General features: G+C 38.7%; 1 protein-coding gene across 2 annotated transcripts in view; it reads right to left on the bottom strand.

The window, feature by feature from the left end:
* The window catches only part of LOC149086339 (uncharacterized), a 138940-nt gene that overhangs the window by 66968 nt on the left and 45696 nt on the right, over nt 1–26276 (bottom strand). The window contains exons 3-4 of one of the 2 annotated variants that reach the window (XM_089232385.1): nt 11238–11318; nt 1757–1906 (exon numbers count right to left, since the gene is read on the bottom strand). In XM_089232385.1, the coding sequence (XP_089088511.1) occupies nt 1757–1906; nt 11238–11318 (231 nt within the window). The remainder of the gene's footprint in view (nt 1–1756; nt 1907–11237; nt 11319–26276) is intronic. The other variant, XM_089232386.1, reaches the window with a different exon arrangement.

A 26276-nucleotide genomic window follows, 5' to 3' on the forward strand; every position in this document is an offset into this window, starting at 1 on the left:
GCCCCACAAGAAATTCCTTAGGGATTGTTTTCATAAGCGGGGTTTTTTTTTAATGAAGTAGGGAATTTTTAGTGACAATTAGGGATTTTTGTGATTTTCGTAAAAATTCGGGAGATTTAAGAACTTTTCGGGAGATCGAGCGATGAAGATAAAATTCGGGAGATTCCCGAAAAATTCGGGAGACTTGGCAGCTATGCTTTGGTAAAAAAGTATAACAAAAACTAGAAAGTAGGACAAAACCGAGAAAGTAGGGCAAAAGTAGGACATTTTACCAAAAAGTAGGAAAAGTAGGATGAGTGGGAGCCCTGTATCTTTCAAAATGGGTCTTCAGCAGCTGCTTTGCTGGTATTGCAATGTGCATCTTGATAGAAGTTGTTCTATCCACACACTGATGCTGTGGAAGTGCTGAAATGATGTGGTTGCACAAAATAGATTATACTGCTGGCGAAGTACAGCATCATCTACTTGCACATTTTCCACTTTTTTCTTTTGCCAAAGAAATTTCCATTGCTTCAGGAGTATCCATGCAAATTTTCAAGTCATTCTGAACAGTAGTTGTATATATTGTTTTAGTTTTGGAATCAAAACCTCATATTATAATCACCCTGTATATAGCTGATTATTTTTCATAAATCTGTTACTACTGTACAGTAGAACCTTGATTATTTGGGCTTAACAGTGTGAAAGTATAAAAAAAAAAATTACTATTGAATATTAAGACTGGGAGAGGAGATATGCTACTTCTTATGGGAAAAAAAATGAAAATGTATGTGAGGTAATGTGCACTAGTCTTTGTCCTTTAAAGACAGCTGGTGTCTATTGGATTATAGGACCACCTGCCCCTAGCATGATGGTGTCACTACTGTTGCTGCTTCTTTGTGAAGGGAAAAAGAAACCTTGTCAGATAATACACCACTACATTTAGATGTGTGATGCAATCCTTATTCATGAATTTGCTAAAGATATATAGATCATCAGAATGTAGCCAAAGGTCAGAAAATGTTGCAATAATGAGAAATTTTGGCTTTTGTATATAACTTTAAATAACTACTTACTTCATGTGAAAAATATATATATATTCTGGCCACTTTTATGAGACTTTTTGAAAAAAACCCACTTATAAAATCTTATGTCATTTAAAGATATACCATCAGAATGTACCCCAAGAATATAAAATGTGGTAAGAATAAAACATTGGGGCTAATAATGAACCAATATAATATTTTTCAAGAAAAAAAATTATATTTAGGCCACTTTTATTTGATTTTTTGAAAAAAAAACACTTGGTTAAAACCGAACAACCCTGGTTTGGACATACGGAAAAAAGACAGGACAAACGTCAGAGAAGGCGTCCCTACACAAGATGGATTGACGAGATCAGGAAAGTGGCAGGAGTCAACTGGATGGCTAAAACATCAGACAGAATAACATGGAAAAATTTAGAGGAGACCTTCATCCAGCAGTGGATTGAAAATTATTGTTTATACAGTGACTGCTTTTGTGTGCTTCATTCCGGGTAAATTCTCATCGTCAATAATAATTATGATGTGAGAGTTTAATTCTTTTTTTTCTTTTTAATTGATTCAAGTTCTACTAAACAGTTAAGTAAGTAAAGAGAAGAAAATTGCTATAGGGGTGCAGTGGGCATAAACACCATTCAGCACCAAAGATTTTTAAAGTTCAGAGGTTAGAAATGATTATGATAATTGTTCACAACTTTTCAGTAAATAATGTGTTAAAAATACTGCATGCTCACTTTCTGCAGAGCCGATCTAATATTGAATCTCTTCAACAGGGATGAATCAGCATGTGTAGCAAAATCTTGTAACATGCTCTGCCATGGTAGCTTTTCGAAATGCTCAAACGCTTCTTGTGAAGGAATTTCTTTGAAAAAGAACGAAAAAGGCTGAAAAAAAAAATTTATAACATTGCTCAAAACAAAAATCCTGTTTTTTAGGAAGTTTTAATAGTTTTGGAGTACAAATTGGGGTTGCCAATTCCAAATTCGGCATTGGTTTTGTCCAATTGGCCCTACTTTGTGAGATAAAGTGAAAATTAAATTTCAAAAGTAATACTAGAGCAGCATAAAAACCACATTGTTGAGAGTATGCATTATCCAAAAAACTACACCCAATTTGGCAAAATGCAATTCAGAATCAGCACCCCAAAATCACCCAAAAGATACTCTTTGCAAATTATATACAGTTGAATCCTGTTTTAAAGAGTATCATTATAGCAAAAAAAAAAAAAAAAAAAGTTTTAACGAGCACTTTTTTAATTCCCCAGGTAAGTTTTCATAGGAACAATGCAAAAACTTGGAATTCCTTTATAAAAATTTTGTATTATAACAAAGTGATTTCTCTGGTCTCCTAGAGTTTGAAGGCTAGAGAGTGTAACGTGAAGCGAAGAGATATTGAAACTGTATGGGTTGAGCTTGAGAAAAAAAGACATTATAAACTTATTGTTGGGGTTTGTTACAATCCACCGAATAGGGATCCAAACTACATCGCCAAATTGCATGATGAAATATCCTACATGTGTAAGCGTAAGAGGGTTCTAATACTAGGGGATTTCAATTACCCAGGTATTCAATGGGAGAACCTTTCATCTAGAGATCAGTATGAAAGAGTTTTTTAAGTTGGTGCTCGAAAATTTTTCGTATCAGCATGTATCAGAAGCCACTAGGGGTACTGCTATTTTGAATTTAGTTCTCACTAGTTCTGAGGATCTTGTTGAACATGTTTCGGTAGGGGAAGAGTTTTCTTCCACTGATCATCGTATCGTCAGATTTCACTGTAACTTTTCCTCGGGTACAGGTTGATAACAAAAGACTGGTTCCTTGTTTTTGAAGAGCTAACTTTGATGTTCTGAGAGGAAGGTTAGCGGAAGTTTTCAAAGACCGGTTGGAATCAGTAGGAGTGGTAAGTCAATGGGAGGAATTTAGTATGAAACTGTCCTCTGTTTTGCACGACGCCATACCCTCTGTTTGAAAAAGGCGTGCTTGTACATCACACCCTCTATGGTTCACGGATAGCGTGCCTAACCTCTATCTTGCAAAGAAAAGAGCATTCAGGGAGAATAAAAGTGGATGAGGTGACCTATCATTGTTTACTGATACAAGATGTTGTGTTTTCTTTAACACTTGTTAGCCGAGTGGATAACACATGGGTATTTATTTTGATGAGTATTTATTATTACGTTAGACTTAGATAGATTACATACATATAGATAGGAAGAATTTATAAAGCGGAAAGAGCAGAACATTTAGACATCTTGTCTACTTGATGTCCGAGGTGGAACTCACTAGTTCCCCTTACACAACACTAGGTGGCGTTGTATGTCCTTATCAGTTTAGTTCTTTTAGTCATTTCTTATAAGGACACCACATTCCTCCCCGCTAATTTAAAGATCCAACCGGACAGGAGCTTTCCTGGTTCGTTGGGAACGTCGCAAAGGAACGGGAGTACTGGACATCGCTGGTGGCTTGCTGGACGTCGCTGGTGCCTTAGCTGGTGTTGGTAGATCGCTACTGATCTCTGTCGGAGTTGTCTGTTCTTCTGGAGCAATCTGTACTTCGGAGTCAGCAGCGACAGGAGTTGATGAAAGTTTGCCTGGAACTCGGGGTATCACAAGCTTGGCTGGACTTGATTGCCAGCTGCTCTCATCTGGTCGATGTGACGTCGAAAGAGAGTTCCATTTACATCTACAGTGTAGTGTAGAACTCCGTCTTTGTTGAGAACAGTTCCGAACTTCCACTTGTTATTGGCGGATCTGTAATCTCGCACAGCCACACGATCTCCTGGCTCGAAAGTTCGGTCATAGAAGTCTGTGACCTCATTTCTGATTCTTTCTTGAACCCTGTTCTTGATATTTGGCAAGACTAAGTCTATCCTAGTTCGGATTTGTCTTTTTAGGAATAACATTCCTGGGCTTTGCATGGTAGTCGCATTTGGCGCTTTTCTGTAATTCAACAGAAACGTGCTCACTTTTTGGTAGATGTTTCCGGGAAATCTTTGCATCGTCCGAAGGGATTGTTTTAAGGTGTGAACGTATCTCTCTGCCTGCCCGTTGCTTGATGGTTTGAAAGGAGCACACGTTTTGTGCTTTATTCCATTATTCCTCATGAATATTTCAAACTCATGTGATGTGAACTGAGGACCATTGTCACTCACTAACACTAAAGGCAGTCCAAATCGAGAGAAACAGTCCCGTAGGCATTCAACTGTCTTGAACGTGTTTGTTGATTTCATCGGGTATACTTCCATTCATTTAGAATGAGCATCGACTACGATCAAAAACATATGCTCGAATATGGGACCTGCGAAATCTATGTGAATTCTCTCCCACGGAGCACTCGGGTATTCCCAATGGTGTACCCTTGCTTTCACCGGATCGGACTTGAATCTGGAGCAATCAGGACAGTTTTTAGCAGCTTTTTCTATGTCGCTATCAATGTCCCTCCAGTAGACGTAGGATCGAGCAATTGCTTTCATTTTAACAATGCCCAGATGGCCTTGATGGAGTTCATCAAGAATTTGATTTCTAAATTTCTTCGGAATAAAAACTCTTTGGCCATGCATTATACATCCGTCCTGCAAGGTGTACTCGGCTTCCTTCCCTCCTAAATGAGTCTTCCGACCTTAAAGGTAATCGGGAAAGGCAATCTGCATTACCATGGTTCTGTGTGTTACGATAAATGATATCGAACTGATATGCTTGTAAGATCAAGGCATAATGCAGAAGTCGAGTAGCCGTCAACACTGGTAGACCTTTCTTCGAGCTGAATATCGCTACCAAAGGCTTGTGATCTGTTATGAGAGTAAATCTTCTGATTTTCAAGTAAAGCATAAATTTCTTTACTGCCCAAATAATTGCCAAAGCTTCTTTGTCAATCTGGGAGTATCTCTGTTCCGTTTTCGTCAGCGTACGAGAAGCGAAGGCAATTGGTCTTTCTGTTCCATCTGGTAAGACATGTGATAGAACTGTTCCTATTCCCACTGGAGAAGCATCCGAAGCAAGAGTAAGAGGTAGTGCAGGATCATAGTGCATCAAGATTCGCTTTGAGCAAATTTCCTTTTTGATCTTCTTGAATGCAGTCTCACACTTTTTAGACCAACGCCACGGAACGTCCTTTTTTGTCAGCTCATTGAGAGGATAGGCAATGGTTGCCAGATTAGGACAAAATTTCCCGTAGAAATTTACCATGCCCAGAAAACTTTTTATTTCCTGAACGTTTTTCGGTGCCGGAACTTTCAAAATTGCTTCAGTTTTCTCATTTGTTTCACTTAGGCCATTTTCATCAATTTTGTGACCTAAGAAATTTATTTCCTTTTGAAAAAATGTGCTCTTTTTCAAATTTAACTTCAGCCCATGCTCCTGACATTTTTTGAAAATTTTTTCCAAAGCCCTGAGATGCGACTCGTCATTTGTTCCGGTCACTCTGGCGTCATCCATAAAAACTTTTACACCATCTATTCTTTGGAATAGCCCATCAATGTACCTCTGCCATATTGCTGGAGCTGCATTTAGGCCGTACATCAATCTTTTACAGGCGTATAACCCCTTATGAGTGTTTATGGTTAGGAGTCGTTGACTGTCAGGGTGCACTTTCATTTGCAAATATGCATGACTGAAATCCAATTTTGAAAATCGTTTACCCCCATTTAAACATGAGAATATTTCTTCAAACGTTGGTAAGGGATGCTGAGGCACCTCTAGCTTAGGATTTAATGTGACAGAATAATCTGCACATAACCTTATGGATCCGTCTGGTTTCACCACGGGAACAACTGGTGTAGCCCAATCTGAAGTTTCAACTCGCTCGATAAAGCCTTCTCTTTCAAGCCGGTCTATTTCTTTTTCAATCCGGTCTTTTAATGCGAAGGGCACAGTTCTCGCTCTACGAAACTCTGGGGTTACATTTGGTTTTAGCTTTAGTTCCACTTCATGGTTATTTATCTCACCCAATCTGTTGTCGAAAATTTCTTTATAATCATCCAACAATTTTTTGAGATCCATGTCATTAGCGGTCCTCACAGCCTTAAGAGAGTTCCAGTCTAGATTGATTTTGTATAGCCATTCATGGCCAAAAATCGTGTCTAAATTTTCCCTCACCAAATATAAGTTCAAGTGCAACTTTTGTTTTCCGTACTCCACTTTCACAGTGACATATCCCGCTGGGACAATTTTTTCTCCATTGTATGTCTGGAATACTAAATTCGTAGGTTGAACTTTTTTCTTCGAGATTTTTCTGAATCTCTGTAAGCTCATTACTGATACTGTTCCACCCGTATCAACTTCCATACTCACTGGTTTATTGTCTATGTTGACAGTAACCATCATCGGAGGCTTTTTCGGCTCTTCACTCAATACCCTCCCTAACCCAAACATGGAAACGTCATTTTCGTTTTCCTCAACTGAAATCTGTTTCTGTTTGTTAGGTGTCGATTGAGTCTTCTTTACCGCGTAGCAGGCTTTTTCTATATGCCCGATTTTTTTACAGAAGCGACATTTGCTAGCAATAAATCTGCAGGAGTCTTTATCGTGATTTGTCCCTGTGCATCGTATACACGGCAGATATTTGACAGCGGCGGCAGAGTAGTTTCTGTTTTGCGTGGGCAGTTTCGTTTTCCTCTTCCCCGCTTTCACTACCTTCAGTTCTGCCGGCTTCCCGATAATCTCATTCGCCCCCTGAACAGCTTTCTCTATCGCCAGCGCGATCTTTATTGTTTTGTCTAGCTCGATGTCGTCTTCCTGAAATAAACGATCGAGGATCGCTCTATCTCGGAGCCCACTAACGAAAACATCCCGAAGCATGGTGTTCAACATCTCTTGTTTATAATCGCACGCGATTGCGAGATGTCGCAATTCGGCTATATACGAACTGATGCTTTCGCCTTCGTTCTGCTTTCTGTTTATAAACATGTGCCTACTCGGTATAATCAATGCTTTAGGATTCAAATGGTTCTTCAAAACATTCTTTAAAATGGCGAATTCTTTCTCTGATGGATTGTCCGGAGACAGTAAATTTTTTAACAAGTTGTAGAGCTTTGCAGAAATGCTCGAAATTAAGACTTTAGAACGTTTTTCTTCTGGGACATTTTGAATGTCTAAAAACGCCTCGAAACGTTCTATAAACGCATCGAAAGTCTCTGAAGCTTCATCGTATTTATCAAACGAAACCGTCACTTTTTGGTTTGTTGACGTTGAGCCTCGTTGCTCTTTGAGAGCTTCCATTAGAGCTTGATTCTGTCTTATTAACTCTTCAACTAAATTTTCCATCGTCAGAGATGTATGTAAAACTTTTTCTCCTACCTTTTGCAGTCTTCGAGTAAATACTCTATCCAACTTTTAAGATGGGCCTCGTCGCCACTTGTTGTGTTTTCTTTAACACTTTTTTAGCCCAGTGGATAACACATGGGTATTTATTTTGATGAGTATTTATTATTACGTTAGACTTAGATAGATTACATACATATAGATAGGAAGAATTTATAAAGCGGAAAGAGCAGAACATTTAGACATCTTGTCTACTTGATGTCCGAGGTGGAACTCACTAGTTTCCTTTACACAACACTAGGTGGCGTTGTATGTTCTGATCAGTTTAGTTCTTTTAGTCATTTCTTATAAGGACACCACACAAGACTGTTGAAGAAAGCGATAAGGGATAGTAAAAAGGAAGTTGAATCTAATTTAGCAGATAACATTGGCTCTCATCTGAAATCATTTTTTCGATACGTCAATAATGGATGTAAGGGGACAGTTGGCCCCCTCTCAACAGGAGGGTCTGGGTTAGAGAGCAATGTTGACATGTGTAGTGCTTTCAATGACTTTTTCATGTCGGTTTTCAACAGAGATAATGATATTCAATATACGGGTGTTGCATGGGGAAATAAAATCCTCAACGATATTCAAGTGGAAGATGTGGAGGTCATAAATCATCTAAAAAATATATGTGCGAGCAAAGCACCAGGACCAGATGATATATATCCCAGGGTCCTCAGGGAATGTGCTAATGAATTGAAGTTGTGTCCATTTATCGTCTAGTGAGTTTGACGAGCTCCCTCTCGAAAAGTTTGGAAATAATTATCAAAAGGCAGTTTGTGAAGTGGATAGACGAGAATAATGTATTGTCGGATAATCAGCATGGGTTCAGGAAAGGGAAGTCATGTGTAACTAACCTCCTTTGCTTCTATGATCACGTGACTAAGGCTTTGGGTAAGAACAAAAATGTAGATGTTGTGTACCTTGATTTCCAGAAGGCATTCGATCGGGTCCAACATGGTAAACTCTTGAGGTGTTTACACAAGATTGAAATTGGGGGCAACTTGCTGAATTGGATAGAATCGTGGGTAAGAGATAGGTCGCAACGAGTTATGGTGAATGGGGAATTCTTTGATTGGACAGGCGTCACAAGTGGAGCTCCTCAAGGAAGTGTCCTTGGCCCCCATACTTTTTTCACTTTTTATCGATAAACTCAATCAGGGTATCGATAGGATTACTAGCAAATTCGCAGATGATGTGAAGCTAATGGGGGTAATCGGGAATCAAAGCGATAGGGAGTTGCTCCAGACCAACTTAAACAGAATTGCAGCATGGGCAAATGAATGGAGCATGACGTTTAGCGTTGATAAGTGCATGGTCGCTCATTTTGGTTTGAGCAACCCACGGTTCTCTTACGAGTTGAATGGTGTCACTATCCCGGATGCAACTAGGGTCACTGATTTAAGAATTCTCATTGATGAGCGGCTTAGGTTTTCTGAACATTGTTCAGCAGTGATCAAAAAATCGAATAGAATGCTTGGTCTCATTTTCAAAAAGGTCTCTTCGCGTTCTCCTAAAGTCATTCTTCAGCTTTTTCGAGGTTTAGTTCGTCCTGGACTGGAGTATGCTGTAAGGTTTTGGAGACCATACCTACAGAGGGACATAGACTTGGTTGAAGGGGTGCAGAGAAGAGCTACACGTGTCCTTATTGGCACACGGGGCTTGAGTTATGAAGAGAGACTTCATTTTTTGAATATGTTTACATTGGATGAATGCAGGTGTTGAGGAGATATGATCGAAGAGTTCAAAATTTTCAATGGGATGGATAGGATGGACCATGAACTTTTGGAAAACCGCCAATCGACTGCTTTTACAAGGGGACACCAGTATCGATTGGTGAGGTACAATGCAAGGTTATGGTGTCGCAGAGAATTTTTCTCTAATAGGGTTGTTAATAAATGGAATAGCTTACCCCCAGAAGTAGTAAATTCTAACACAATTGACACATTTAAAAATAAATACGATAAACATGTTGGGGTAAATAGAGAAGCTATCCATACTTAGAATAAGACAACCATAATATTATTTATGGGCATTATATCATGTGTAAATATTGTTTATAATTTTTATTAATTGCATTTTTAATTGCATTGTTTTTTTTAAAATATATGACATCATATTTTTATGGGCATCTTTTTCTCAGCCACCTCGCTGGGCACTTTGCCTGTTGTGGTGTTGTATTTGTATATTCATCATAAAGGGATTTGACTGTACTGAATTTATGTATAACGAAAGCAGTTTCAATGCGATTTGCATGCTGCTTATGGTATTACCATTGAAATTTAATTTTCACTTTACCTTAAAAAACTAGAGCGAATCTGACAAAACCAATGCCATGTTTGGAATCAGCAGTCCCAATATACCCAAGGTCTTGTGCCCCAGGCGCTGGACGGAAAGGGACGCCGAATGCATCCTTTAAATGCTTCTCTCCTACATTACATGTGGGTGCCAAAATGTGTTCTCGCTTACTTATTATCTTAATATACATTAATGTGACCACCCAGAAACCCTCAACTGTACCATGAGACTTTTTGCTGATGATTGCGTGATCTACCACACCATAACTCACGAATCAGACCAAGAACTTCGACAACATAATCTCAATTCCATCTCCCAATGGTGCTCCACATGGCAAATGCCTCTTAACATCTCTAAAATGGTTCTCATGAGGATTGCCTGTAAGACCTAACCTTTCAAATTTTCATACTTCTTCAATAACTCGTCCATATCTCAGGTTTCTCATTACAAATACCTCTGTGTTATCAGTAGACCTGCGCCGGAATAAACACATCGATTATATCAATCAAAAATGCCTCAATAAACTCTTTTTCCTTCGTCGCAATCTAAAACACTCTACTCGTGATGTTAGACTTTTCTGTTATCAAACCTATATTTTTCCAGTCCTCTCCTATGCCTTCGAAATTTGGGACCCCTCCACTGCTAGCAATATCGAGAAGCTGGAATCAATACAAAATAAATCCGCCCGTTTTATCTATGACAGTTGGTCCTCCTATGTGTCTGTCTCTGAACTTAAACGCAAACCTAATCTTCTTCTAGGTACTCACCGCCTTCTTTCTCGACTAACCATGCTTTTTAAAATTCTCCATGGTCTTTTTAATTTTGATACCACCGGTATTATTTCCAAGCCAACATATCTCTCCAGCAGACTTGATCATCCACTTAAGACTAACCCTATCTCCGCTTCCACCGACTGCTTTAAATTTTGCTTTTTTCCACATACCATTTCTAATTGGAACTTTCTCCCCTCCACTGTCATTGATTCACCCATGCCATTTATATTTTCGAAAAATATAAAACTTTTTTTCTGACACCATCAACCGCATTCTCATGTTTAGGCCTCAACCAACATTATTGTATAAATAAATAAATTAAAGGGTCTTCTCCTAGTTAACAAGTAAAGACTATTCAACAGTTACATATGCAGTAGCCTATATAAATATAATGCACCTAGTAATGCATGCAATTATTTATGTAATTATTTATATCAGTGACGGCTCATTACTAAAAATTCTTCGGGGGGGGGGGGGAAGCAAAATTGTTCTTCATCTAATTGTAATGGGTTTATAAAATGGATTTTCTCCCCCTAACCCTAATAATCTAACTTGCATTTTTAAATACATAGATTTACAAATGTATTTCTCTTCAGATAGAGTAAAATAATTCAATAGCACCATTAGGAAACAAATGTCTGCGAGTAAGGGCAGTTTTTAAGGTGTAATGTTTGGTGGGTTTTTCCTGTAATTCCTACAATAGAAAAAATGCATTAAATACATAGATTTATTAATGTATTTCTCTTTAGATTGTGTATGTCAATACAATGACACCATTAGAAAGCATACTGTTTGCGAGTAAATACAGCTTTATAGTCATGCAAAATTTGGTTGGTTACTCACTTTTCCATAAGAATCATACGAGGAAATGTGCATAGCCATAAATCCTGTTTGTTTCAACACAGATAGATCTGTTCCTGGAGGCTGAAAAAAAGGAAATAAAGATCAAAATAATTACACATGAACAAGCTGATCATCGAAGTGAAGGTTTTCTCCCCTTCGTATATACTTCTTTCTACACTGTTAGTAAATGCAAATGATAAACATCAAAGATATACTATATGGTGATTCATATAGAACAGGCCCCACGAAATGAGATGTATTACAAAAGATATTACTTATAATTATTAGAAATATGTAAATTTTGCAAAAACAATTTTAAATCATAATTTTGCATTCAATTTCTTTGCAAAAAAAGAAAAAAAAATCCAATAAAAAATGTATTTGTGTACAAAAATACAAATAAAAAATTTAGCATTTCTTCATACACACAAAACAATTTCAATTGAAAAAAAAGGCATTTTGGACAGGCTTTCTATAAATTTGGGTTTAAAGATAATGTAGGTGTTGCTGCAGGTTCAGATGGACTGAAGAGACTTCCTATACACTAATAAGCCTTAAGCAGACATGCCAACATTGCTTGTTGGTAGTAATGAATGTTCAGCTTTGTCATGTGGGGGGGGGGGGGTACCCCTAGGACAACATAATCATAGTAAAATAAAAAATAATCACACAAAAACTCAATTTTTTTTAAAATTTTAATTGAAAGTTCATTAAATACAGCACTTCATTGGCACTGGAACCTCAGACCACATGAGCCACCCCCAGGGTTGGTCTGATTTTGTCCAACCCGAAGAAACCCATGAAAAAACTCAACAAAAACTACACCTCAAAACTGCATTTACTCGCAAACAGTATACTTTCTAATGATGTTATTGTATTGTCATACTCTATCTCAAAAGAAATGCATAAATAAATCTGTGTGTTTAATGCTATTTATATTATATGTTATTTATTTATATTAAAGTCTGCTAACTTTCTCCACAAAACATGCGTGAATGGATAGTTTGATCCTTATAAATTGTGAAGTAGTTAAAGGCAACTGAACTTGTACTTCAAAAAAAAAAAAAAAACTCTTCTTTAAGAAACTTATGCTTGATTTATTTTCTTCATATTCGGGGCTCCCACTCAAAAGTTAGAAAAAGTATGGTTAAAAAGTAAGGGGAAAGTATCTTCTTACACAGCATAATCATACCATATAATAAAAAAAATCCCTAAAATATATATATATTTTTTCATAGCACACTATATGGGTCATTCCCACGCTGGCTTTTAAAACATACCTCCATTCTAATATGTGTACATTCATCTTAACTAAACCCAGTAACTCCTCGAACTCCCAATCCCATCTCGTCTGTAATCACCACAAAATTTGTTAATCGCGACAGTACCCAATTGTCCAGGGAAAATATGTTGTAAAAATTTTGAATGTTTGTTTTTTTTGACACAAAATAAAGTGTTCCAGACTCTGCCACGAAGCTGGGTTGGAAGAGATCTTGGCAACGGGATAAGTCTAGTGGCAAAGTTCTGGCGTTCATTCATTCATTTCATTGTCAAAAAACTTGAAGTTAAAAATAGAATCTGGGAGTGCACTAAACACGTTGCAACTGTAAAAAAAGAACTATTATTATTTCTGCTGTTTTTACCCCTTAAAATAATGAAATCAGCTTATTTCTTACACATAGGCTGAAAAAAAAGTAGTTAAAAAAAAATTTTCTGTCGTTTTGATCATTTTTCATGATTTTTTTTTAAATAGCACATAGAAAAGTTTATTTTTTTACATTTTTTCAACTACTAAAAATTAATTTTTTTTTAATTTCTGGCAGACAATGGGTTGATAACTTCAGGCCTCGAAGTGAAAATTTGAAAAAAAAGTTGGAAAAATAGGAACACCATTGACAAAAAATAGGAAAAAAATAGGAGGGAAAAAATGGAATTGCCGAATTATCATGGAATTTCAAAATGTTGCACCGTTAAGATTCACACCTTATATACTTTAATTATAGTATTATCTATAGATATTTCAGGAAACTCAAGTTCTAATGAATTTAAAAATCTTTCATTTCCACAGAATTTGGTATGGAAAACAATGTAAATAGCAAAACTAAAAAAGAAATTAATCAAATTGCTACTATTACTTGAAAAGTCCAATTATTGATCATGATCCATCCCCACCCCTGTTCTTTTCGAAGAAAGAAAAAAAAACCTGTCTAGGTGCCATAAAAATGTAACCCATGCATGCTTAACCCATTGTCCACGGGCTGAATGTGGCCCGGAGTCATCTGTTGTGGCTCACAACGTCACATCTTATTTTGTAAAAATGAACCAAGCGACACTTCCATATCGTTCAAGAGACCCTGCGGCACAGATTCATGTCATCAGATCACCGCAGCACAGTTCCAGATTACCCAAGTTACCCCAGCTGCTGTTCCACTTCACTTAAATAACCTGTGGCACATTCCTAGATCATTTAAGTGACTCACAGCAGAGCTCCAGACCACTCAACTACCCACGGAACGTTTACACGTCATTCAAGTGACCCGCGGCGCATTCCTTGATCAGTAAATATGTGGTTGAATATTTACAGATCATTTCGAAATCAATGAAATGGCCAACACTCTACTGAATGTTGAACACCGCTGATGTAACACACACACACACACACACCTCCTGGAGTTACATTACACCCAAAGGATACAACGATTAGAATAGCCTGCATATTATGTTCATGAATTTTTTTTTTTTCATAGACAACGGCAGTCGTCAATAGCATACACATGAACCTAGTTATGCCTTAAAACAGACATGCTAACCAATGGCACCTCGGAGTTATCTTATGTGGCCCATTACGAATAACAAAACCACACAAGTGGCTCACGAACAACCATCAAATCCTTTAAGTAGGACTCATTTCCAGATTACTTCAGTGGCCAGCGGCACATTTACAGATAATTTACGCTGCCAATGGCATATATACAGATCACCTAAGTGACCCCAAGCACATTTCCAAATCACTTGAGCGACACGCGGCAAACTCCCAGTTCACTTAAGTGGCTTGTAGTTCAGTTGCAGATTACTGTAAGTGTCTGGAGGCACATTTACATATCATTTGAGTGTCCCGCGGCACGCTTCGAGATCATTTGAGTGGCTCGCAGCACACATATCACCTAATGGTCTGCAATACATTAACACTTTATGTGGCTCGATGCATTTTTTATAGATTATTTTAGTGGCACTCTTGACACATTTTTAGACCACTCAAGTGGCCCGCTGCACACTTTCAGATCATCCAAGTGACTTGTGGCACATTTCCAAATGACTCAAGCGGCCCGTGGCACATTAAAACCCAACTCCACCTTTTGTGAACAGTGTGGGGCCACTTCATTGATTTGAAAACGTGTCGTGGGCCACTTAATTAAGTGATCTAGAACAACGCCGCAGATTATTTGCGATCTGTAAATGTGCCGCGGGTCACTCAAGTAATCTGGAAATGTGCCATGGGCCACTTGAGTGATCTGTACCGAGGCCACTGGAGGCACGCCATATTTAGGCCATGGGTTGAGCACATGCTTAAAAAAAAGGGGCCGTTCAAGCATTACGTCAGCAAATTTTTAGCGATTTTTGACCCCTTCTCCCCTTGTTAGAAAAAGTCAGCAAAACTCTGATCCTCCCCCTTTCAGCAAAATTTCGTCAGCACTCTGTCCCCTACCTCCTAACGCATAATGGGTGGATCAGAGATGTATATGGGGCTCGTGGTCTTCCCCCCCCCCCCAGACGATCAAAAATATATTTTTTAATCAAAAAATATTTTTTTTAATAATTAAAATTTCGAAAGAAAATATCTTATTACAATGAATTTCAGTTAATTTCAATGTTATTTGAAGGCCAAGAACTCAAATTTTTTAAGAAATTCATTGCGACCCTACCTCTAAGCCCATAGGTAACACTTGACCCGTGCGGCCTGTCCCTTTCAAACCTAATTTTGTAAAAATGAACCAAGCGGCACATTCACAGATCGCTTAAGTGACCTGTGACATAATTCCAGACCATTTAAGCGATCCGTGGCACATTTATAGATCCCTTGAGTGACATGTGGCACAGTTTTAGAGCACTGACGCGCTCACAAGTGCTGCTCTATAACACTCAAGTTATCCGCGGCCCATTCCCAAATTACTTAAGTGATCCACGGCATAATCACGGATCACTTGTATGACGCGCGGCAAAGAACCAGAGCACTTGGATCCGCTAAGTATTTAGAGATCACTAAAGTGGCTCTGTAGAAGACTCAATAGGGAGAATGTTTGTTCAGGTGCCCACAAACTAGCGAAAAGTTTTATTCGTTTTTGGCGCACAGAGTAAGATGCCATTAAGAATATTTCATATTTGTATAAAGGGTGGGTGCTGAAGTAAACATCATCCTAACACCCCTCTCCATCATCAAATCGTGTAACGTATCGGGATCCGATCCCTCTACGTTAATGGTGATCTTGTCGTTATGTGGGAAATTCCTTCTTATTTTAGACCCCAGGGACCTCTCAGTTACCGGAAACCACCCGAGGACCCACTGGCGAACCGGTAAGGGCCAGAGTGTTCGATTAGTTCGGCAGTCGGCGGGTGGGGTCTTTCGGCTGTCGAACGAAAACGGGCCAGAGGTCGGGCTACTGATGTCCCACATAAATTAATTTCCCTCATGACGACGATGCCGCTATTTTCGTGGAGGGGTTTGATCCAGTATATGTATAGTTGGGCGAGGCTTAAGGCTTAGCCCAGTTTAAATTATTTTTATTGAAGAACCTCCCGGGGGAGTTGTTGCAAGTCTCGTTGTGCGGATACGAAAATATAGTGTTGTACTCACTTATTTTCGGCGGGGGGCTGCAGACCTCCGTCGGAACAATTCATTTCATATTGTTATGTTAGTAATGTTTACATAATCGGGAGAGTCTGATCAGCTCTCCGGATTATGTCATGTTGCCAGATTCCAATGTAATTAAATTGTAATGTTTATAATAGTGACGCACGAATATGCAAATTCGATATTCTTGTTGAGGCGAAAAGGCCATGCGAGGACATGTGGTCCCAAACTTCTTGTAAAAGGGGAGTATAAATTCCTCCCGTTTTGTCTCTCACATTGCGTTCGTCTAATCTTGTTCTGTTCAACTGAAGCCCTCTAGTAGGACGGTTCACCGTCTTACTACCGTATCTATTGGCCTTAGGCTGAATTGTTAAAATGCAATAATCTACAATATTTGAATCCGTTTTCCGGCAAGTCCGGAATCAAAATATAAAACAATCTTCACAGTCAAAGTTCTTCATTGCTGATCGAGGTGGTCCGGCCCTCAACCGAGAGGCCCCCGGAGCTGATCAAGGTGGTTCGGCCCTCAAGCGAGAGGCCCCCTGGAGCTGATCAAGGTGGTTCGGCCCTCAAAGAAGGCCCCCCGGAGCTGAGCAAGGTGGTCCGGCCCTCAACCGAGAGGCCCCCTGGAACTGATCAAGGTGTTCCGGTTCTCAACTGAGAAAACTCCAATGGTAATTACGGAAAAGCTAACAACATCGGATGTCCGATCACTGCGCAAGTTGACTGTTGTTGATCATCAATTGGTGAGCCAGTATCTTTACTGTTAACGTCAAATAGAGGGCTCCAAGATATACTAATCAATTGTTAAAATTAACTAACCCATATAATTAATTTGAATAAATAATAATATTTCATGCGAAAGTTTGTTTCTAATCATTTTCCACTTGTCGTTTGCCACTTTATTGCTGGATATTTCGAACCGGGCAAGCAACTCCCATAAGGGACGTTGCAATTTTGGGGGCTCGACCGGTTCTCAGTAAGTGTGGCAAACCGCGGGTGGAAAGTACTTTCGCTAAAAATTTTTTTTTTTTTTTTTTGATATTTAACATTGATTTTAGAGATGAATTCTAATAATCATAGTACGCCTAGAAATTTAGGTGATGATGTACGTGTACAAATTGAACCGGAACCAAGTGGTTCACAATCGAATAATGGTTCACAAATGAACTTTACTTATCCAACAATGTAAAATCCTTATAACGAGACGCATGTAATACTTCCCCCGGCATTACTTTTAAATCCCGCAAATGCTTTGGTTCCATTGACCCAACGCAGTGTTGGTAGTCTTATATTTTCAGGTAGTGGAGAAGACGTTAGAAGCTTTTTATTAAAATGTGAATCGTATTTTAATCTTTACAGTGTTCCTAATAAGATCGAGTTAGTTGTAAGCACGTTTGAAGGTCGTGCTCAGGCCTGGTGGCAAACGATAGGCAGGCACGAATGGGAAAAATGGGGCCCCCATAAATCGTGGGAAAGTTTCAAGGGCTTGTTATTACAAACCTTTTCAAGGTATCATACCAGGGTTGAATTAGCTCGTGCTTTATTCTCTGAAAAGTTTTCGACGGGCTCGTACCTTGATTTCGTATTACATAAGTTAGATCTTTTTCAGTCGTTCGATTTAACCGTTCCGGAGTCGGACAAAATTGAACTTATAATGTCACAATTACCCTATAATGTGAGAACATTTTTGGAAGTTAGGAAGCCTAATTCTTTGCAACAATTATTTGTAATGTAAGATCAATTTCTTGCAACGTGTGAAAATGTTCAAATTGAATCTCGTAAAAATTTTGAATCTTGTGAAAATTGTGTTAAGAAATTTCAACCTGAAGTTAGAAAAAATTGTGTGGGACCTACACAAAATGTAGTACAACCTTCAAGACGGCCTTTTAGGACAAATAAATTTTTTCGACAAGTTACCTGTTTTGGTTGTGGTCAAGTCGGCCATATAGTAAAAAATTGTAAATCAAATGGGAATCAGGAAAACTAGACCTGGGATACATGAGAAGGGGTAGTGTATCCATGGGTAAAAAGACCCCTAGTAAAAAATTTAGTTTTCTTAATCCAGTTGTGAGAGTTAACAACAAGAATTTGACAGCAAAAATTGATACCGGTGCCGATTGTTCAGCGATCAGTTTCGATCTGGCTCGGCAGGTTGGTGTTCAATAGCTCAGTTAAAAATGTAACCTAAAAATGCTACTACTGTGCATTAATGAGATTCAATCACACAATTGAACTTAAACACGTACTCCTATAGTACTAATTTTATTTTTAAAGGAAGAGCCTACTGCTCGTCTCCTTTCCTGGTTAACGACCTATTTCGTAATACAGTCACAGAAAAACGCTCGCTACAATTGGCGTACAAAATAGCCGCCAACTCACATAATTTGATGTATCGGCCTAACATGCCGCCCGGCATTGAAATATTAATTTCAATAAATACGACAATATAAAAACTTGAATACATAAACAAAATTCACATATAACAAAAATTCGATGCAGTACAGATATCATATTTGCGAAACAAAAATTAATTATATAAAATACTAATGCACTATATACATACACAAATGTACTATATTATACAATTATAATTTCAAGGCGGAAACCTAATGATTTTTTTTTTTTTCCTATAGAGACCCTTCTAACGGCAACAACGCGATTTTACATATTGATCTTTTGAAGATCCCATTCATTGTTTTTACATTTGCAATTCTCACTTTATTATCCCTACCCTGGAAAACCTCCACGACTCTTCCCAAAATCCATTTACAACTTGGGAGGTTTTCTTCTTTCATGACAACCATATCTCCAACATTGATGTTGGGCTTGGAACCTTTCCATTTATTTCGTTGTTGTAAAGTGCTCAAATAATTTTTTTGCCAATGCTTCCAGATTGTTTGCACCAACTTAGATGTACGTTGCCATAAGTTCAATCTGTTTTCCTTAACATCAGTCAGTGATGGCTCTACAATGGCAGTGACTGGGCGACCAATGAGGAAATGACCAGGCGTAAGAATATCTAAATCATCTATATCACTAGATAGTGGTGTTAACGGACGTGAATTTAAAATTCCCTCTACTTGATTGACAATAGTTAACAGTTCTTCGTATGTTAGTTTCGAATTCCCAACTACACGTTTCAAATGGTGCTTAAAGGATTTTACCCCGGCCTCCCACAAACCACCAAAGTTGGGTGCTCTGGGAGGTATAAACTGCCACTGAATACCCTCTGCTGATAAATAGTTGACGAGATTGTTATTACTCTGCACAATATCGGCATACCAATTTTTCAGAGTTTTATTAGCACTTACGAAGTTTTTTGCATTATCGCTGAACATTTTTTGAGGCTTGCCTCTCCTGGCAACAAATCTTTTCAAGCAAGCGATAAATGCTTCGGATGTCAAATCAGACACTATTTCCAAATGAATGGCCTTCGTGACCATGCATACAAAAATGCAAATATACACCTTGTGGTAGATCCCCTTTCTCTGGCCCTTATATTTTATCAGAAACGGTCCACAAAAGTCGACACCAGAGCAGTTAAAGGGATAGTTCACAGTGACTCTTTCTTTAGGTAAATCCCCCATGAGTTGTTCTACTGTTACAGGTTTTATCTTGAAACAAGTGATACAGTCATGTACAACCTTACGACATATATCTCTGCCACGTAATGGCCAAAATTCTCTCCTCAAAGAATACAATAAATTTTGCGGACCAATGTGTAAATATTTTTTATGATGATGCTCAATGATCATTCTAGTGAGCTTATGTTTTGATGGTAATATGATCGGATGTTTTTGGCTATCACTTACTTGACTGTGCCGTAAACGACCACCTACTCGCAAAATATCCTTTTCGTCTAAGTATGGAAGTAAGTTTTTTATCTTGTCTGTTGCCAATTTCCCTTTTCTAAGATTGGATATGTCACTTTTAAACTCTATTTCTTGTGCGCAACGAACTAGATATTGCATACTACCTTGAAGTTCCTGATGTGACAAAGGACCCTTTCGCTTATTAAGTGGATTTCTCGAATTATGGATGAACCTGAAAACAAAACTAAGAATGCGAATTAATTTAGCATAATCATTTGTAATGCGAAATAAAGAATCCATGAAAACTTCGTTCAGATTTAGAGTCAAAGTCACATCAGCATATTTCTTGAACTCCCGGATGATCCAACGCAACGCTGTTGTTGAGTCAGTATACAGACACACCTTGTCCACTTCTACACGCGGAGAAAATAGCACCTTCTCAACAAGATTTGAGAGCAGTTCTGCAGCGCAAAGTTCAAGACGTGGTATGGTTACTACTTTGAGAGGTGCAACTCTGGATTTGCTACAAAGAAGCACCACCTTCACGTCACCCACGGCAGTAATCGAACGCACATATACAACAGCCCCGTATGCATCCTTTGACGCGTCTGAAAATGCATGAATTTCTAATTTTTCAGCAAAGTCTGATAAGACGAAACGATCAATCTGGAGGTTTGTCAACCTTGTAAGTCCTTCTCGGAATTTTCACCAGTTTTTCGATTGTTGAGACGGCAGTTCATCGTCCCAGTCGATTTTCAACAGCCAGAGCTTCTGCAAGTAAATCTTTGCTTGTACTAGAACAGGACCAAGCAAGCCTAACGGATCGAATAATTTTGCGATATCTGTCAACACAGCACGCTTGGTAGGTATGTTGTTACCAGGAGCAACAGTGAAACCAAAACAATCTTCTTTAGGGTTCCATCTTAAACCCAAAGTTTTCACCGTGTCATTTTCAGGATCCTGAAAGCAATATTCTCGTTCATGGGCAGGGACATTGTTCAACAATGCATTTTCGTTGGAGCACCACTTGTGTAAATCCATGCCTCCACATTTTAACATAGAAATCAGCTGTTGCTGCAATTCAATGGCACTTGTTATATCGTTAGAACCAGTTAGAATATCATCAACATAAAAATCAGTATGAGTTGCGGCAGCAGCAAGAGGAAATTTCTTCTGTTCGTCATAAGCTAACTGTCTTAACACCCTAGTGGCTAAATATGATGCACATTTTGTTCCATATGTTACTGTAAGTAACTTGTACAGTTTGGGTTCATCTAACGGACCTTCTTTCCATAAGATGCATTGTAAGTTGCAATGATCAGGATTGACCCAGATCTGCCTGTACATCTTTTTCACATCGGCAGTGAAAGCGATTTTATGTCTTCTAAATCTTAGCAGTATCGAAAAGATGTCTTCTTGGACCACACCCCCATTTAACAAGCAGTTGTTAAGTGATAACCCATTGGAAGAAGGGGCTGATGCGTCGAAAACTACTCTTCATTTAGTGGTACTGCTATCAGGTTTGTAGACTCCATGGTGAGGCATAACATATTTTATATCCTCATGTCCCTCCATCATCTCCTGCATGTGACCCAAGTCCTCATACTTGGCCATAAAATTTTTGTAAAGAACAGACATTTGGGGATTTTTATCCAATTTTTTCCACAGCCAATTCAGCCTTTGCTCAGCTAATTGCATGGATTCCCCAGGTTCAACATTTTCCTTCATCGGAAGATCAACTATATATTCCCCTCTTTCATTTCTACGATGGGTTTTTACAAAATGATCCTCGCAAAAAAGTTCTTCTTTGCTTTTCAGGGGTAGCTTCTCCTCAACAGATTCAATTTCCCAAAACTTCCTAATGGATTGATCTAACACATCAACTTCTCTCGAGAGAAAACAGCATTGCTGAGATGACGAGTGAGAAATTGTCCCGGAGACTATGTACCCAAATACAGAATTCTGAAGCAACACTTCGTTGCTGAGATACAGCTGTCCGCTCTTCAATGCCTCAAAAAATATTTTTGCTCCGATCAAAAGTTGTATTTTCCCTGGCTTGGAAAAATGTGGGTCAGCAAGTTCAACTCCTTCGGGAAACTTCAAGCCAGATAAATCAAGAGGAGACGATGGGGTGAAATCTGTTATTTTGGATACAATCAAAAAATCCAATTCTTTCTTGAACTCGCCGCTTTTGTTTGCGACTACCCCGGTAGTTTTGTTTTTCACGGTGTGTGACAAGCCATTAATGCCACAAACGGGGGCATAAACTTTTTCTTTCTTCAACCCGAGGGCTTCGGCGCAGCTTGTTGTCATCATGTTCACTTGACTACCATTATCGAGTATGGCCCTAACTCGAGTCTCTTTTCCTTGGGAATCGCAGACGTAAACATTCACAGTACTGAGAAGTGCTGATGAATTTGTGTTTACCACATTGCTCAGACTATGAAGAACATCTGGTTGTTGGCCCCCTACTGCTCCTCCCTCTGAGGGTATGGGGGAAGCGCTTTCGCTTTTTCGTTGGATGACATCTTTATTGCCTTTTGGAGACGCCGTTTCTCCCCGATGTAAGAGAGTGTTGTGTCTCAAATTGCAAATAGAGCAAATGACCTTTGATAAGCACTGAGACGTAATATGGCCAATTTTTAAGCAACAATAGCATAAATTATGCTTTCGCACAAATTCATATCTTTGCGAAACACTCATTCTTTGAAATTTTACGCATTTATATAATGCATGAAAACCTTTGCAAGAGACACAAGATCTTGTATATTCTTTGATATTATCACTATCATATACCATGAAAGCTTTTGCTTTCGGTTGTATTCTGCGGTCAGGCTGCTGCTGACGACTATTTATTTTGCCGACACTTTCAAGCATTATACTTCTTTTTTCAATGAATTCCAGAAAATTGTCTAGTTTAGGAACCTCGGTAGTTGTTAATGTTAACTCATATTCCTTTCTGGATTCTTTATCTATTTTCTGAAGTAATACATTCAGTAACATGGTGTCTGATAAATCATTTCTTTCAAATTTTAATGATTTCAACTCTCTTAAATTTCTATTTACATTGTCAATTAGATTGCGCAATTCCTTAGCTGACTCGTGTTGAACTTTAGCGCAATTTATTAAAGCTTGGATATGAGTGTCAACAACTATTCTTTTGTTTTCATAACGAGTTGTTAACGCCTCAAACAAAGAAGCATAGCTTTCGTCAGCTGTTTCAAGCTTTTTTGCATCCCCTTTTAATGATGCTCGCAAATAATACAGCTTTTGTACGTCGGTTAATTGTTCATTGCCTTCAATTAAACACTTAAATTGATTTTTGAACTGACTAAATTCCTCATACTTGCCAGAAAATTCTGGTAGAGGAATGTCTGGCAATTTTATACGTGAAATTTCTTTACGCTCATCAACATTAACTTTATGATGACTTTTCATCGACTCTTGGTAGAAAAGAAATCTTACCTCCAGAGTTTCTAGTCGCTCATCTATGTGCAGTAGCTCTTCGTCGAACACGCTAATGTCTATAGTCTCTGGTTGAGCGTATAATATTTTCCTCAACGCTTCAATATTTTTTTTGATGTCGGCGACATTGTTCAATTTCACATCAAGTAATTGTTTTGAATCCACTGATGGCTCAAAGTCCTTAGCAAAATTTTCTAGTTGAGTAACTTTAGATTTTACAGTTCCTTTTTGACGATTATATTTAGCATTCATTTTCAATTACCCTATCGCTCTCGACGGACCAACTGTTCAATAGCTCAGTTAAAAATGTAACCTAAAAATGCTACTACTGTGCATTAATGAGATTCAATCACACAATTGAACTTAAACACGTACTCCTATAGTACTAATTTTATTTTTAAAGGAAGAGCCTACTGCTCGTCTCCTTTCCTGGTTAACGACCTATTTCGTAATACAGTCACAGAAAAACGCTCGCTACAATTGGCGTACAAAATAGCCGCCAACTCACATAATTTGATGTATCGGCCTAACAGTTGGTTCACCCACTAATCAAGTTAGACCCTATCACGGTGATAGATTTCAGTTGGCATCCGGTGAGTACTGTCGGCCTGTGGGGATTCTTCGGGCCCAAGTGGAGATACGAAACAGTGTCGTGCACACAGATCTGATAGTGCTCGCCAGGGTCCCATTTGGGATCTTGATCGGCAGTGATATTTTGAGTAAAACTGAAATTATAGTTGACTTCAAAAACTTTGAACTTAAAGGAGGATTGTTGTCATATAAAGGAGATGTTGATCAGGAAAAAATGCAAAATTTAGTAAGTAAATCGGAATTTGATTCCGATCAGAAAAAAAGTTTGTTTGAATTGTTAAAACAATTTCCGAATTTGTTCAGAAACACTCCCGGTAGAACTCACGTTGCTGAGCATAAGATCGTGACTGACGGAAAACCGGTTTTTCGATCCCCTTTTTCTCTTCCGCGATCGAAAAAACAATTAGTAGAAGAGCAGGTGCAACAGATGCTCTGTGATGACGTCATTGAGCCTGCCTCCACAAACTGGGCTTCCCCGTGTTTTTTAATCAAAAAGAAAACTGGTGATTGGCGATTTGTCGTCGACTATAAAAAGGTGAATAAAATTACGGCACCCGATCGGTACCCTTTGCCTTTCATCGATCAAATTCTACAACGAGTGGGTGACGCACGATTCGTCTCTACGTTCGATCTGGCCTCAGGGTATTGGCAAGTTCCAGTGCGGCTAGAGGATCGGGACAAAACGGCATTCATAACCGATTCTGGAATGTACCGATTTAAGGTAATGCCCTTTGGACTCAACAATGCCCCGGCCACGTTCCAACGCATGATGACTACAATCCTGGGCCACTTAGTCGGTAAGTGTGCCGATTTTTATTTGGACGACATTGTCGTTTACAGTTCGAATTTTGAGGAACATTTACAAAACTTGAAAACAGTATTTTCGTGTTTGGAAAAAGCAGGCTTAACTCTTAAGCCAGACAAATGTAATCTCTATAAAAAAAATTTGGAATATCTAGGTCTTTGTTTGACCAAAGAAGGATGGCACGTAAAACAGGACCAAACCGACGCCATTTTAAGTTTTTCTAGGCCTAAAACAGTAAAACAGGTGCAACGTTTTCTGGGACTCTGCGGGTGGTACCGGCAATTTGTTCCCCATTTTGGTGATGTCGCTAACCCCCTTTACGGCCTGACAAAAAAAGGGCAAAGGTTCAAATGGGACAAAATACACCAACAGGCGTTCGAAAAATTGAAACATCTCTTGTCTTGTGCTCCCGTTCTAACCACAAGAAAAAAAGATTGTGCCTTAAAAATTTACACAGATGCCTCAGGAATTGGGCTTGGAGCCATTTTGCAGCAAGTTGAGCCTGACGGGGAAAAGCCGTTAGCCTATGCCAGTCGTACCTTGAATTCAGCAGAAAAAAATTATTCGGTAACAGAACAGGAGGGACTCGCTGTTATATGGGCGTGTAATAAATTTCGAGCCTGGTTTTCAGGAGAACCTGTTACTATAGTAACAGATCACAGGGCAGTCGCCTGGTATTTTGAGGCTAAACAATTGAAGGGGAGGCTAAGCCGATGGGCTCAATTACTACAGGAATATCCTTTAAAGTTTGAATATAGAAAGGGTTCGACCATGCAGGCCCCTGATGCCCTGTCCAGAATGCCCGCTGTTGTCACCGCTGAAACTGATTTCGAGGAAAAAATTGATAATAAATTATATTTGTTCTCGTTTTTGGATTTACCTGAGTTAATTGTTCAACAGAAAAAAAATTACCAAGATATTATACAGTATTTTAATGATAAATCTGTCGGAAGACAAAAAATTGATGAAAAAATTGAAAAGTATTACCTTTTCGAAAATCAAAAATTGTTTTTTAGATTCAGGAATAAAAAATTGCTAGTAATTCCTCCACCATGTAGAGAGAAATTTTTGACTGAAATGCACATGCATCCCATTTCAGGTCACATGGGAGTCAATAAAACTCTTCAGCGATGCCGACAACGCGCGTTCTGGCCCGGTATGCGTAAAGATATTAAAAAATTTGTCCTGTCCTGTAAAAAAATGCCAAACATGCAAATTCGACAATACGAGGCGATGGGGAGGCATGGTGTCAACCTCTGTTGATCATCCAGGAGAAATGGTTGGGATTGACACCATGGGTCCCTTTCCCGTTTCTTCCAGAGGGAACGTGCATCTGTTAGTCGTCGTCGATTACTTCACAAAGTGGGTAGAGTTATTTCCACTAAGACGAATTACGACAAGTGCAGTTGCTAAAAAGTTTGTTCATGAGTACTGTATGAGATATGGCTTTCCAAAAAGATTAGTTTCCGATAATGGTTCTTGTTTTATATCAAACCTTATGAGGGAAACTTGTA

The sequence above is a fragment of the Pholcus phalangioides genome, unplaced genomic scaffold (genome assembly GCF_987345545.1).
Source record: "Pholcus phalangioides strain wild (caught in Gottingen) unplaced genomic scaffold, Ppha-v1.0 ptg000005l_1, whole genome shotgun sequence".
Classification (NCBI taxonomy): domain Eukaryota; kingdom Metazoa; phylum Arthropoda; class Arachnida; order Araneae; family Pholcidae; genus Pholcus; species Pholcus phalangioides.